General features: G+C 37.2%; 1 protein-coding gene across 1 annotated transcript; it reads left to right on the forward strand.

The window, feature by feature from the left end:
* The first annotated feature begins 2,282 nt into the window (after positions 1 to 2,282).
* On the forward strand, positions 2,283 to 9,298 carry LOC140745729 (uncharacterized). The gene is made up of 4 exons (XM_073077623.1): positions 2,283 to 3,047; positions 5,308 to 8,042; positions 8,475 to 8,958; positions 9,230 to 9,298. Exons 1-4 carry the CDS (start codon positions 2,283 to 2,285, stop codon positions 9,296 to 9,298), a joined length of 4,053 nt encoding a protein of 1,350 aa, XP_072933724.1.
* Positions 9,299 to 16,493: the final 7,195 nt, after the last annotated feature.

Genomic DNA, 16,493 nt, shown 5'->3' on the forward strand with positions numbered 1-16,493 from the left:
AATTCGTGTACATACATAAAAAAAGATACCGGCCGAATTGATAACCACTTCCTTTTTGAAGTCGGTAAAAAAATAACAAAGTGCAGAGAGGTAGAGTGAATTTTATTTAATTGTATTTTTTATTTTCCTGTTCTCCTGTGGTCATTTCCTAATATTTACCAGTAGTTTATGGACATAATACATAAATTACACGAGTGAAACCACGAGGTACAGATAGTCACTCATAATTAGGTGGTACGAAGTTCACCGGGTCATCTAGTTTTTAATAATTCTTAGTTTATTTTTCTTAACAATGTTTTTTTCTGCTCTTTTCATATTGTTGATACATAGTGTTGATATAAATAATGAATTATATTTTAGATTCGTGATATTAGACTTTTAAATCAGTGTAATTATGATAATACTGCTACAACAGCTATCTTACGCGCTTTTCGTATTTGAATGCTGTCTTCATAATAATTGTAATGACACTTACCTCTTTTCTCTATATTTATTATTGTTGCTTTTATTTGGTGTACATTATGTTGGTGATCATGAATAAATAAATAAATAAGTAAGTTTAGTAAGTAAACTAGGAGTAGCAGACGAGCGTGCAGTCCGCCTGATGGTAAGTGGTTACTGCCGCCCATGGACATCTGTAATCAAGTCTAGATAGAATTAGATATTCCTACCTGAGGTCGACCACAGATTCGCCGCTACCCTTGAGGACTAAGCTGAAACGCCTTAAAAAAGTATGTCTCCCTTACCACACCCTTAAGGGAGAAATAGATGTGGCGGTGGTACTGCCAGAGTCAAACCACAAAGGGTTCTACCACCTTCAAATGGTTTTAAGGCCGACATACTTTAGAATTGGGGTAGATTCCAGATGCCAATGGTTAACAACAGCTGGTTACTATCAGATGGACTGCATGCTTGTTTGCTACTCCTATGTTATATATTAAAAAAAATGTGAGCCGTCACGGGACGCCTGGCAGATGTGAAACATCGACATTATTTTGTAAAAGTAATATGCAGAAAAGAACATATTGTGATAGGAACTAAATATGTCATAATGATAAAATAAAATATTACGATTTTTTTCCAGATAACGATGAGTATTTATTGAATAAACATTTATTTTCATTAAATACAAAAAAATACGAATTTATTTCAAATCGTGACTACTTAATTCGTTTAATCAGTGACTTCGGTAATAGTTTGCGCATGGCGACGCGTCGCTACACCGTACACACTACCGCATATAGACTGTTTATATATACCATCGTATAGCGTGGCGATGCCACGGCATGCGTCGCCACGCCAGAAATCGGTTTTACGTGCGGCTATAGATGTTTCACATCAAAAAAGAAATACTTTTATAACCATTATAATATTTTTTTTCAAGAGATACAGACTAAGAGACGGACAGACAGCGAAGGCTAATTAATAAGGTTCCGTTTTTCCCCTTTGGATACAGAACCCTAAAAAAGGTTTCACACAGGTCAATCGGTTACGTGATAGTAGTAAAACTTGTTAAGTAAGACTTGACCTATACATGTATGCTATGAAAGTAAGTAAAAACCTAGTAGTACAGAAGTCAAGGCTTATTGTGCGTGATAAGGTTGTCTTCCCATCAAGTTACTTATGTCTTTGATGAGCTAGCGTGATACGTTTGCAAGAAGCGAACAAGAAAACTGTGGAGACGACTTAGCTTAAATATTTTTGAATTAAAAAAAATACAATGAAAACACATGCAACACACAAAAAGTTTAGTAAGTTATAGTCCGCGCCAAACTACTAGTCCGCTCTGAAGTTGTTCCGAGCACGTGTAGTCATACAATTTGCTATGGCGACGCGATTCATATCTATATGCAGCGGACTAGCAGTTTTACGCGGACTATACTAACTGTTATCTGAACAAATACCATATAAAAAGTGTATTCTATTATTATATCAATAAAAATATATTATAACCATAATACCGCAGCGCATAATACTGCTGTTATTAGTCTAACTACAAAGGTTTCTACCATCTTCCAAATGAAAATATAATCTACTACTACTACTCTTGATTATTGTGTGACGTGATATCATTTATATCATTTGTAAACAAGGTTAAGGGTGAACAATAATTGCGAAAAAACATCGCTTGAAATTCTTATCATAAACAAATAACGAATATTACATTTTATTGCAATGATAACAAAAAGATAAGATTACAAAATTCAATTGGATAATTTAGTTTAAGACGCCAAAATGATTACAGACGTAAATACATCATAGAAGTAGTTAGACGTGTGAAAATGAATTTTACGAACAAAGTTGTTGTTGTAACCGGCGCGGCATCGGGTATCGGGGAGGCTATTGCGTTAAGCTTTGCCAAACTTAACGCTAGTTTATCCATCATTGATTTAAACGAAGAAAACCTCCTTAAAACCAAGCGCGAGTGTGAAGAACTAAGCAAAACCAAAGTGTTAGAAGTTGTCGCCGATTTGAAAAAAGATGAAGATGTTAAGAAAACTATAGAACTCACATTGAAGGAATTTGGGAAGATCGATGTCCTTGTGAACTGCGCTGGTATTGCAGTATCTGGTGGCATAGAAGATTCGGACATAATCGAAAAATTCGACAAGGTAATGTCTATCAACCTTCGAGCAATGATAGTTATGACGAAGGAGGCGTTACCAGCTTTAATTGAGAGCAAAGGATGTATCATTAACCTGTCCAGCGTAGCATCTACATTAACAGCTAACAATTTGCTACCCTACAGCATTTCTAAGGCAGCGGTGACGAAATTTACTAAAAGCGCTGCTTTCGACTTAGGAAGAAAAGGTGTAAGAGTTAATTGCATATCCCCTGGTTCAGTGAAGACGAATATTTTGATAAATGCAGGAATAAATAAAGATGACAATGATCATCATTATGACAATACAAAAGAAATGGCACCATTAAACAAGAATATAAAAGCTGGGGAAATAGCTGAACTAGCCGTGTACCTGGCCAGTGATAAGGCTGAAAGCATCACTGGCTCAGATTTCGTGATAGATGCTGGTATTTTGTTAGGAAGTGTTAGTAGTTCAAATTTTGATATTCTTTATAAGAAATTTTAATTGTTTTGTTACAATTCTGGTGTTGAGATGGTATAAAGTATAGTGGTAATGTAATTTTATTTCTATTGTATTAAATGCACTTATCTGATTTTTTTGATTTTTTCACTGCGGGGATAATCTTAGTCTAATCATGCTGATAAGAAAGTCATTGAACGATATGATACGATATGACTGCAAACTCCGATAAAATTATAATAGTATTATATCGCTTACGATCTTGCATCTCAGAAAATAGAAGAGTAGTAACAAAATTATTTTAAACCTGTTCTATCCACTTATAAACGCTTAAACGCTTTCTACACTCACAGCCCCACACTAGGATTCCCTGTGCCATGGACACACACATAGACAAATACACAAACACCCAGACCCAGAAACAGAAAACTAAATTCATCATTTAGATATCTGTCTGGCCGGGACTCTTTGCGCGTCAGACCGGTATGGTGGCCGCTCCGCCACGCAGGTCGTCTTATAAATAAAGAAGAACAGAAGCATGTGTAACATGTTCACAGGAAGAATACTTATATTATACATTGTTCTCCAAAGTCTTGTTTAAATGGTGGATTCCTTTAAAGAGGCCTGAGCAGTGGAAGATAATCAGAATCATAATATGGATACAAAAGATAATATTTTATATTTTGAAATTAATTAGTTTGGAAAATATGTTACAGTAGTTCTTAATCAATTCCAAAAGTTTCTCTATTTTAACACGCTTTTATTAACTTGGGTTGTACGTTTGTATGTATGTACGTACGGAATCTTTGAGTCCGATTTTTATCCACTTTGAACGTTCAGTTTAATTCAAAATTTTAAAGAATTATCAAAAACCGATGACGTATTGTCATCGGTTTTATTCAATTTACTGTTCCTTAATTGATTCCTAGATTGAAAATTATTTTCTACTTTTTAGTTGATTTTATCATAAAAGCGTGTTTTTTAGTTTTTTGAACTATATTTATTTATGTTCATTTTAAATGAAAATGATTATATCTCTTGCCATAAAATAACTATAGACAATATAATATTAGTTTTTAGGCATATTAGTACGAGAAGATATAAGATTATTTTAAATTGTCGATTTTTCATTGTACAAAATTTATTTAATTTTTCTAATATGAATAAGTGTCTCAATGGATTTTTAGTCCTTATGCCACATATCCACAGATTTCATATCTATTCAGTTGTCAAGGGCACAATACTTTCAAAGGATCGTTGTAGTTACATATACTTCAGTTGGTTTCAGTTAGTATTACTTTATTTATCGTAGAGGTTTTTTGAAAATGTAAATTAAAAATTATGTAAAGAATTAAAATCCTTATCGCAAAATCTGCACCACATTTACAATATCCGTTTTTTTTAATTTAAAAGTTTTGAACATAAAGCTTGGTTTACATCTTTAAAAGAATAACAGATTTTCCTTTAATGCATTATATACATATATATTCATAAAAATGTTACATAATGTATTCAAACACACAATAGAAATCAAAATTAATTTTACATGTCTATCTATGTAGGCGACACGCGCGTCCTTTGCGTACATATTCCTAAATCGATTTCTTGATTTCGTTGCTTTTGGATTTACAACATTTAAAATAATAATTATATGTAAAAATAACCGTTAAACAATGTCGGTACCTAAAGATTTTTTATATTTTTCACAATTGTTAAAGTTTAGGGTAGTGATAGAATAAATCAGTCTGCCATTCGAGATTTTCGTAACACGACGCGTTTTATTTTCGGCGATCCCTTACAATTGTCTGGTCTTCGAGCCAAATCTGAACTAGTGTTTAGAATGTTTAATTCACCGCCACAACGTGTTTTAACGCGTCGGCAACGCGATAAAATGGCGAATCGGTTAGATTGCGTATCCCTTCAACCGGCCTCTACTCACCTCGACGTAACGGTCCCGCCACGCGGCGCTTGCAGTAATATTACACCGCGGCAGCAGGACACTGAGGAAGTCAAGGTGGAAACAATCTGTAAAGTATCACCTTCAGCACCCGTTCGAAGTGGCAACTCCGTACGAAGCGCGGCGACATCGGGCAGAACAAAGAAATCTACCACGTCGTCATTGACTCGACGGAAACAGTTAGAATTAGATGCCGCGGAAGCTCGGGCCAAAATTCAGCTGGACCTTATTAATAAGCGGCTGGAACTTGAGTTGGCAAGAGAAGCTGAAGATGGTGATGACAGATCCAGTGAGCGCAGCAAACAGCAGTTGGAGAAGGACGTACATGCAAATGTTGAAAAGTGGTTGGATGAGAGTGAGTCGAGAACGAACCGTCCACGAGAAGCGACAATAGTGCCGGAAGCGGCTGCTGCGGCTCCCGTTAGTGCCGTGTCATACCCAGCTTTTCCTGGCAACAGCATAGAACAGCTTGCTTACACCCTACGTGATATGATGGACAACTCGGCATTACAGCGAGAAGAACGTCTTCTTAGTCGGCTTGCAACGCCCCGTGAATTACCTGTTTTCAGTGGAGATTGCATTGAGTGGCTACATTTTAAGTGCGTTTACGAAGAATCCGCTCGGCTATGTAGGTATAATGACTCGGAGAACCTATGGAGATTGCGCCGAGCACTACGAGGCGACGCCAGAGAGGCAGTGACCGACCTACTTATAGGTAACACCCCGCCCGCAGCTGTGATGGAAGCACTGGAGCTACGCTTCGGTAGATCTGATGTCATTATAATGACCATAACAGCGCAACTGAAAAGGTTACCTCCATTGCCTACTAATTATCAACAGGAGTTGATTAATTTTTCCGTGAAAGTTAATAACTGTGTAGCAACAATACGTGCATTAAAACAAGAGGATTATTTACGCAGTCCCGAGCTCGCGACGGCTATTATTACAAAGTTACCGAGCACATTAATTGGAAAATGGACGGATTTTGCATATAATAAAATATTAGACGGCCGCTCCAAGTTGGAACTAATGGCTATGTTTTTAAAAAATGAGGCTGAAATGATGTCAGTTGTCGGCTTAGCAGTGCCGAACGAAGAAAGAAAAATGCGTGAGGCTTCAGAAAAACGCATCATAGAAAAGAGATTTATTAAACGACCTGTATTCATAACGGCACATGAGAGTGATGAAAAGTGTAAATACTGTCGCAAATCGAAGCACACATTGCCAGAATGCCGTATGTTCAAACGAGCAATGCGCAAAGACAAGTGGCGTTTTGTAAAAAATAGTGGTCTGTGCTTTTGTTGTTTGTTAACACGGCACGATAAGAATACGTGTAAGGCTCCAGTATGCGACATAGATGGCTGCGGTCAACCTCACCATAATTTACTCCATTGGACTAAGCCACAGTCAGTCAACGAGATGGAGAACGACCTGGGTGCTCCAGCATCGTCTACGGTGGCTCATGTAGCATCGGACAATAAACATACGGACAAAATAATGCTCAAAGTGGTGTCAGTGCAATTACGCGGACCTAAAGGTGTAGTGAGTGTGTACGCGCTGCTGGACGATGCTGCGACCGTGTCAATGATCGACTCGGAGCTGGCTGACAGCCTGGGCCTCGTTGACCAGCAAGCGAGCGCGATTAAGTTCGTCGATGCATTCGGTATTGAGGTATTGCAATCAGACGCTCCAAAGGTCAGTGCGCACATTTTTAATAACAACAATTGTCGTGATTGTTATGACATTACATTGCGTAAAGTGTCTAAGTTAAATTTGCCTACTCAAGATCTTTCCATAGTTAATGAAATTAATTGTAAACACTTATTACATGTAAAGGAATATGTATGTACAGAACGCGTAAAGCCGCTGTTACTTATTGGGGAGGATAACTATCATCTTGTTGCACCACTCGAAATCATACCCGGGAGTAAAAATGAACCGTACGCAACGCGATGTCGGTTAGGCTGGACCATTCATGGTTATTGTGGTCGCACTCACACTCATGACTGCGAACGTATTTTTTCCTTGTCTCACATAGACGATGTTAATGAGTCGGATAATATTAAAAAACTTAATGAACTGATAAGAGATTCATTCGCTTTAGAATCCATAGGAATATCAACCGTACGCCGTGAAAATACGGCTCAATTAAAGGCGATACAAGTTTTAGATGAGACATCGAGGCATCTGGGCGATAGGTGGGAGGTCGGTCTCCCGTTCAAACGCGACAACTTCACTATGCCCGATTCTTATTGCAGTGCAAATTATCGCTTACAGAGTCTACTTAGGAAATTTCATTCGGATAACGTTTACGCTGAGCGATATAGGCACGAAGTAAACAAGTTGTTCGACAATGGTTATGCTCGCGTGCTAGGGGAAAATGAACCTTGTTCTAACCATGTATGGTACATACCACATTTCGGTGTACAAAATATTAATAAACCAGGTAAATTACGGTTAGTTTTTGACGCGGCTTCTAAAGTTGAAGGGGTCTGCTTAAATGATTATTTATGCACTGGTCCGGATTTATACAATTCATTAATGGGTATTATGTTTCGATTTCGCGAAAACGAAATAGTAATTATGGGTGATATTAAAGACATGTTTCTACAAATAAAAATTCGCGCCGAAGATCAAAACGTTCTTAGATTCTTGTGGCAGGAGTCACCGGACTCGCAGATAAAAGCATGTGTAATGCAAAGATTAATATTCGGTGCAACTTGTTCTCCATTTATAGCACAGTATATACGAAATAAGAACGCATTAAAATATGAGGATTTATATCCCGAGGCCGTTAGCGTCATAATTAATAACCATTATATGGATGATTGTTTATATTCAACCAATGATAAAACAAATGCAATTGAATTAGTTAAACAAATAACGTGCATACATAATAATGGGGGGTTTGAAATAAGAAACTGGTCAAGTAATAGTCAAGACGTTTTAGCTAGTGTGCCACCTGACGCGCTCACGCACTCCGCAGTACAGTTTAAACACGGAGCGATGAATACAACTGAGCGCACTTTAGGTTTGATGTGGTATCCAGCTGAGGATTGTTTTCGTTTTAATATTAATTTCGATCGTATTCCAACAGAGGTTTTAAATGGTATTGAACCCCCTACGAAGGCAAAAATGTTAAGCATTATAATGTCTATTTATGATATTCATGGTTTCTTATCTCCGTTTATTATTAAAAGTAAAATAATTTTACAAGACGTTCATAGAAGCGGTGTTACTTGGAAATGCCACATCCAACCTAAAGAGTTTGCTTCGTGGTTAAAGTGGCTCAGTGAATTAAAGTCAATGAAGGATTTGTGTATTCCTCGTTGGTATTTTAACGCGGGTTTGTGGTCACCGTGTTACAGCCCTGATCAGTCAGGTAAATTATTTATAGTTAAAACACAAATGCATGCGTTTTGCGACGCTTCTATTAAAGCGTACGCCGCGGTAATATTTTTCCGTTTTGTTAGGTCGGACGGCCAGGTTAATATTTGTTTTGTGTCGGGCAAAAGCAGAGTCACGCCACTGCGTCCAGTGTCCATACCACGGCTTGAGTTGCAGGGTGCATTGCTGGCGGCGCGGCTGGCCACTGCGGTTCAGAAGGAACATAAAGATATTAAGATTGACGAACGTTTCTTTTGGACTGACTCAAGTACTGTGCTTATGTGGCTTCGAAGTGACCCTCGGACTTTCAAACCGTTTGTAGCACATAGGCTCGGTGAGCTGGACGAGCTCACTACGGTACCTGAATGGAGATATGTGCCATCCAGCTCAAACGTAGCCGATGTAGCTACAAAGGAGGATTCGTCACCGTTAGAATACCGTCATCCGTGGTTTCAAGGGCCGGATTTTTTACGCCAATCAGAAAATAACTGGCCTAAGGATTTTAAAAAAGGACACATATCGGACACGGCCGCCTGTGAAGAACGAAGTGTTAACTTAGTTAGTTATCAAGTAACGGAACTTTCTTTTATTAATGAAAATATTTTTTCGTCATGGTTGAGACTTCTCCGTGTCACGGCATTAGTTTTATTATTTGTTAAAAAATGTAGAAAGGATAGGCATGCACGACTAGACGTGCAAATAATGAATGAGGCGGAAAATATTTTAATTAGGAAATCTCAAGTCAAATGTTTTAATAATGAAATTAATTGTTTAAGACAAAACAAACCGTTGATGTCTAATAGCCGTCTATTAAAGTTAACACCATATTTAGATGACTTAGGCCTACTCCGTGTTGGAGGCCGTGCTGATAAAGTTACTGGTGCTCTGCTGTCAACCGTTAGACCTGTAATACTAGACGGCAAGCACAGAATAACTCTCCTGCTTGTGGAGCACTACCACAGGAAAGCAATGCATGGGGCAAATGAATTTGTCGTAAATGAATTACGGCAGCGCTACTGGGTCGTAAAATTACGACCGACCGTGCGTGCAGTGGCTGCTAATTGTTTATTCTGTAGGTATAGGCGGGCACATCCGCGTGCACAGCGTATGGCGGACCTTCCAGCAGCACGCCTACAACACAACAGACGTCCATTTACGTTCACAGGAGTAGATTTCTTCGGACCTTTAGAGGTTACTGTAGGGAGGAAACGCGAAAAGAGATACGGTGTACTCTTTACATGCTTGACGGTGCGTGCAATTCATATCGAAATAACGGATAGTTTAAGTACAGATGCAACTATTATGGCACTTAGACGCATGATAAGCCGCAGAGGAACTCCGAGCATTATCTACTCCGACAACGGCACAAATTTTAGAGGCGCTGATGCGGAGTTAAAACGGAGCCTTTTTGAACTGAACTCTGATAAATTGGTTAGTGACGGTTTAGTTAGGGGTATACAATGGCAGTTCATACCACCCGGTGCACCCGAAATGGGCGGAGCGTGGGAGAGGATGATCCGCACAGTAAAAACCGCGCTCAAGGTTGTTCTTAAAGAACGTGCTCCGCGTCCCGAGACCCTGTTAACCTTACTCATGGAAGTGGAGGCTTTGGTTAATAGTCGCCCTATAACGCATGTTTCAACCGATCCCAATTATCCGGAGGCGCTTACGCCAAATCACTTTTTATTAGGAACGTCATGCAATAGTCCACCGTTAGGTAAATATGATAATTCTGATCTTTGCCTTAGGAAACAATGGCGAATAGCACAACGATTAGCTGATATGTTCTGGGGCCGTTGGATAAAAGAATATTTACCTACTCTTTTACCGCGACAAAAATGGACAAATGAGGAACGTTCATTCCAAGTAGGTGATTTTGTTATTTTAGCCGAGACCAATTTGGAACGAGGTTCATGGCGTCATGGGGTAGTGAGTGCGGTGCATCCTGGCCATGATGGTCGCGTACGCGTGGTGGAAGTTCGAACCCGTACGGGAATATTACGTCGGCCGGTTACGCGCGTCGCTTTGTTGTCACCAGTGGAATGTAGTGCTGGCTAGCCAGCACTAGGGGGCGGTATTGTAGGCGACACGCGCGTCCTTTGCGTACATATTCCTAAATCGATTTCTTGATTTCGTTGCTTTTGGATTTACAACATTTAAAATAATAATTATATGTAAAAATAACCGTTAAACAATGTCGGTACCTAAAGATTTTTTATATTTTTCACAATTGTTAAAGTTTAGGGTAGTGATAGAATAAATCAGTCTGCCATTCGAGATTTTCGTAACACGACGCGTTTTATTTTCGGCGATCCCTTACAATCTATATATGTTTATCTATGTGTATTTAATCTGGAATCCTTTTACAGGAGCGAATTTTATATTACTTTTTTATTTATTATCTCATTTTTGTACCCTGAAACAACAAATAAGGCTTGTTATAATTAAGCGTTAAACTCAGCTAAGAGCGTACTCTTGCACAACTTCCCGCATACGATCATCTCACAACATTCGAGAATCATGTAAACCAAGCACAAATTCATACGGTCACAATCTCAATATGCTTTTATCTCGTAATGAGCGTGAAGTGTCCTGTACATTTTTTTAATTAATAATACCTGTCACACAAAATGACCGCTCATTGTCGGCTTCAAGCCTTAATTTGCGCTACATTTGAGTCGATTTAAGTAGAGTAGGAGTGTTGTAGAGTCTCTTGAATTTTCGTACTAAAAGGATTTTTGGTTGTAAATTGTCATTGGAACATTTGCGGGGATTTGTCAAACATTTGGCTTATTTGTTGGAAAAAAATTGGCAAAATTTTGCTAGTATGTTGGAACACAGTTCCTAATCACATATTTCACAACGCGTTACTTTGACATAATTCTTACATACTAAATAATTAAAATAACATGCTTTATTATTAACATTTTTTATTTAATATGTGATGCGTATTGTATGTATGAATACGTTTATATTCGAATTTAATTATTAGTAACATTGCATTTACTAGAAGACTTTTGACAAGATTTTGAGGTGGTAACATCACATAAAATTAGAATTTCGGTAGATTTGTTGTCACTTTTATTAAAAAAAGGTATAATTATGAGTGTTTGTCTCTTGGTATTTGTGATGGCATCCAATAAATAGGAATACTAGTCAATTTTACATCATTATTTTCATACATTCACATCAAAACATATAATCACAAAAATCTCTACCTTATAGCTACTCTGTACATCGCAAAATAAGGCAAAAGTCATTGACGGAATATAAAGGAAGTTTGACGTAAAAATAATTATCTTTACGATCGCAGTAACAACAGCCCACCGGCGACACGTGTATCTTAAAAGATAATGAGATTTTCTCTGACTTATCTTTAAAGATAACGTATTTTATACATTAAGATGTGTGTTACTAACGGAGTATTATCATAATATGATCGCCAGTACAAATAAGATAGTATTATTATAATAGTCCAGCTTATACCGGATAACGTCGGATTTTCAAAAAACTTCATACTGACATATGTAACTAATACTAATAGTATAGTATAGTATAATATAGTATAGTATAGTATAGTATAATTTCTTAGATTTTTTAATAATAACGAATATCTCTTTCTTCTAACACTAAGGTTGTAGACGATCACTAATACCCACGGACATGTGACTAGTTAGTCACACTAACTAGTCACATGTCCGTGGGTATTAGATATGACTGTTAATTGTTAGTTTAACACTGCTATTATAGGCAGAAATAGGTGTGGTGGTAGTGTCGCCAGAGTCGAACCAAAAATTGCATTCTCCTACCTTCATCTCTTACGGTTCAAGAAATAGAACTCTGTGACAGACGGATAAACATTTAAATTTAATAACAAGGTCCCGCTTTACCGTTTGGGCACGGAACCCTAAAAGTCAGTAGTTATAACTGAAACTCCATTAAAATTGGATCATTAGTCTCTGAGGGAATACAAGTTTACGTATATATACAAATACGGGTATATACGTAGCTATCTAATACAGAACCTCCTTTTTTTGAATTCGGTTAAAAATGTACACATTCCCACTAACATCTACTAACGAGAAAACAACAAAACATTTTCACAAAATCTTTTGAACCACAATACGTTGTTCTTAAGCAACTTTATTTTAACCAATAGCGAAATAATTACTATCAGAGTGAAAACAAAAAAAACAGTTAAATCGGGTTGAAACAGGCTGGCGGGCGGCCAGGTTTTAAAACTACCCTTTATTTGGGGTAAATCCTCTTTCAAAGCGCAGGATTTTGAAACAAAAAAGTATTTTTATATGCTCCCGTTAGATACGTCCAAGTTCTTTGCTGTGAATTCTTTTTTTCGAAATTGCGATGTGTTTGCAGTTATGTTAAGCCAATTATTGTCTCTTTAAACTATTGATATTAATTGCAAAGGAATTGGAATCTTAAGTCCTTCCTACTGACTCCTTGAGGTACTCCCGGAGCGCATTGACATGGCTCTTCAAAAAAGGTGTAAAAAGAGCTCTCATCCTAAGCCGGTGATGCATTGGCGATTTCTCTGGTGTTGCAAATATCCATAGGAGTAGACTACTTTCCATCAGGTACAGGGCTAAGCTGAATGCAGAATTGTAGTAGGTTCGTATTGTTCGGGGCGGAAGTTGAATTTGCCGTCTCCTTAGAAGTACCTCGGGGAAAAAATGGATCAAAAACTTTTGGAGACCCTGGTTGTTTTATGTAACCTTTTGCCGCGTGAACTAAGCTCTAAGGCCCATTTTATATGAAAAACACATTATATTATGTAAAACCTGATTTTGCCGCCCCTGGCAAAGTATGCATTCATACTCATGAAGATTAAATTGTATGCCTCTCGTAAGTATGGCTCCGTTAATCTGCCTCCGATTCTACCTCCATTATTTCTGAACCTTTTTGGAACATAATAAAATTTATAAAGAAATACATAAAAAATAATTAATAAATAGAGTTACAATATTCACGAAGGTAGGCGTGTATCAGACTGATAGACAGCCAATTCCACATCACGTGGACCGCCCGTCTGGTTTCAGCCTAATTAACATAAAATTCCCAATTACACTTCTGATGGAAAAAGAACATTTACATCAGGCAGAATGCCCGTCTGTTTGCAGCCTAATTTGCATTCCCAATTAAAGTGCCGATTTAAAAGATTCAAACCAGAATCGTACAAAACAAAATGCCAATTACACACATAAATATAATCTAATTACTATTTTAAACGAACATCCGATACACGATACGATATGATACGATATATATTGGCTTATGAATATGTAATAAACCGGTCTTAGTCGACATCCGTTCTTATTCTTACGAATTTCATATACAGAACCTTCGCTTTAATAATTAAGATGTAATATCACATCGATAAGAAAATAAGTTTACAAAATATATAGATATTTAGCAGGTACGAGTAGAACTCTCTGTGGTTCGACTCCGGCGACACCACCGCCATACCTATATCTGCCTAACACTGCCTGTGTTAGGCGCTGCTGTGTTCTGGTTTGAAGGATGTGGTAAGGGAGACATATTTTTCCGAGGCATTCCACCTTGGTCCTCATGGCTAGTAGCATCTGCGCCGATCTTAGGTAGGAACCTAATCTTATCTGGGGTTGATACATACTGTCATGACCGTCAGGAACCACTTAATAATGTAATGAATGTAATAAATTGACGATAGTCAAGCTAAGTAGGGTTCTACTACCTTTATTTCTAAAATATACATAAATTTATAAATAAAAAAGTTAGCAATTTTAACTCGGCTGCCATTTTGAATTTATGGCAACTCATATTTTTCCCTTTGCCTCGGGAGTAAAAGGAGAAAAACCCCCATAGACAACAAAGACGCACTTAGACGGCAACATGGAGAACGGCATGTCAGTCAGTCAGTAGGTTTTTTTAGGATTATACTCGTATATATATAAACTAAGTACACGATTTGGATTTCATCCTAATCTTTTATATAAAAGTCATTTAACTACAGATTTCTTCTCAACTATACCATAATCATCTACCAGATAAAGAGGTTAATTTTCACAGCTTCACAAATCATACACCTTGTCTCCAGAGTTGTTATTTTGAGCCGACGTTATTATTGTGCCCTCAGGGCTTGAAGGTCCGATATTTCGACCCTGAAGGTGTATGACCATACAATTTGGATGTCATTAATTTTATTTTGCAAGGTGTTTAAAGATGGCCGCTTTTTATTTTTGTTACGTTTGGTTGGTGGAATGGGTACTATTATTCTTTATAGCGAAGTTATGGGTACCTCAGTGGGCACTGAATTCGACAATTAGTCAATTGATGTTACTGTGTTTCAGTTTAAAGGTGTATACCGTTCCAGCTTAGTCAGATAGCAACGTATTATCAGATTTTGAAGGTTATAGAACTCTTTGTGGTTCGACTACGGAACTACCATCAATATATCTATATCTGCCTAATAACAATAATGGTAAATACAGATGTAGTCCGGTTTGAGAATCTCTAATCTTTTCCCTCAAAATAGTGATAGCCTAATGGTTAAGATATCCGGCCTCTTGAGCGAGGGGTCCGAGGTTCAAATCCCAGGCAAGCTCCTCTGATTATTCAAAGTTATATGCGTATTAGAAATTAATTATCACTTGACCTGAGAAATCTTAAAAAAAAAGGTTTTCAAAGTTTATATAGTGAAGTCTACCAATTCACACTTGGCCAGCGCGGTAGACTATTGCCTTCTCGTCTTGAGAGGAGACCTGTGCCCAGCAGTGGGACTTTGATGGGTTGATGACGAATGATGATGAATGTTATCTCGAGGCTTACAGAGGTCCATGGACATGATAGTTTTAAATGAGGCCTCCATGTTTCTCTGATAATTTTCTAAATACTTACTTAATGAAGATACTAAAATGACATCTGTTACTTAAACTAACATATCGTATAAATACTGGAGTCCGAACTATTAGCGCATCTCATGTGATACATACAAATTATAATTACATTAAAAGCCGATATCACGCTATAAATATGTGTATTTGACATTTTAAAGACAGGAAATGGTATATAAATATTTTAATTTTGAACTATGAATAAATTATCATGTTATTCACGCGTAAACATAGCTAGATTGCTAATAGGAAATATTGATAAATACTAATGTTCGCCTTGTGGTGGCTGAGCACGGATCTCCTCTCAGAATGAGAGGTTAATAATAATAAAACATTTTATTGCCTTAAAAATTACAACAACATAATCGAAACTTAAAATTAAACATGTTCTTTCTTAAATATAACATAATAAAAGTACATAAAGGGATAAAAACAAAGAAAAAATTATGATTGCTTCCGAGTTGCGGTTATAATCTAGGCAAAAGGAAGTGCCTCAGCTATTGCTACCACAGGATTACGATCCCATGGAGCGCTGTTTTTCAGCCACTCCCCATTTAGCCACTTTCCTTTTAGACAATAGTTCACCGCGCTGGTCAAATGCGTCTTAGTATAAAATAGAATTTCAGACTCCCTTCGACGTTTTTCTTCACTTCACTTAGTTATCGTATATTTAAGCTATATTTATGATACAAAACTTATGTAGAAAAGGAAGATTGGTTATTATTATAATTATTATTAAGACAGTACCTACCTTTTATGAGTTTTTACGTTTTTACAAAAATGACTGTTTTGTATTTGTTTACGTATTTGCCCATACATTTCCAATCAGCGCCCCTAGCGGACTGTATCAGAACGGGAAATGTATGGGAAATACGTGAACAAATACAAAAACAGACATTTGTGTAAAAACGAAAAGACTCATACTAAGGGTACAGGTGATTTAATTACCTATTCTAATCTAGACATTAATATTTCTAATACGCACAAATTACATAATTTTAAAGTTAACGTTTGAAAGTTACGTACCTGGGATTCGAACATCGGACCGTGGAGAAGGCCAACAAACTAAAACTTTTAATATTTTTTTCCCATATAAATCACTGATATCTGCATTCATACAAAACATTCATGTAGATCGTATTCAGATATGCAAAACCCACGCGTTTATTTCCTGCATTCGTTTTGAAAACAATAAGTATTTTTAAAGTTAAAAGT

The sequence above is a fragment of the Epargyreus clarus genome, unplaced genomic scaffold (assembly GCF_041222505.1).
Source record: "Epargyreus clarus isolate Ecla_fem2 unplaced genomic scaffold, WU_Ecla_fem_2.2 ptg000011l, whole genome shotgun sequence".
Lineage (NCBI taxonomy): Eukaryota > Metazoa > Arthropoda > Insecta > Lepidoptera > Hesperiidae > Epargyreus > Epargyreus clarus.

Coding starts and splice junctions, on each gene's coding strand:
- LOC140745729 (XM_073077623.1), top strand. CDS start 2,283: ATGAATTTTACGAACAAAGTTGTTGTTGTAACCGGCGCGGCATCGGGT. Junction 3,048..5,307: donor CTGGTATTTTGTTAGGAAGT/GTTAGTAGTTCA, acceptor CGCAGCAAACAG/CAGTTGGAGAAGGACGTACA. Junction 8,959..9,229: donor TTAACTTAGTTAGTTATCAA/GTAACGGAACTT, acceptor TAGATGACTTAG/GCCTACTCCGTGTTGGAGGC.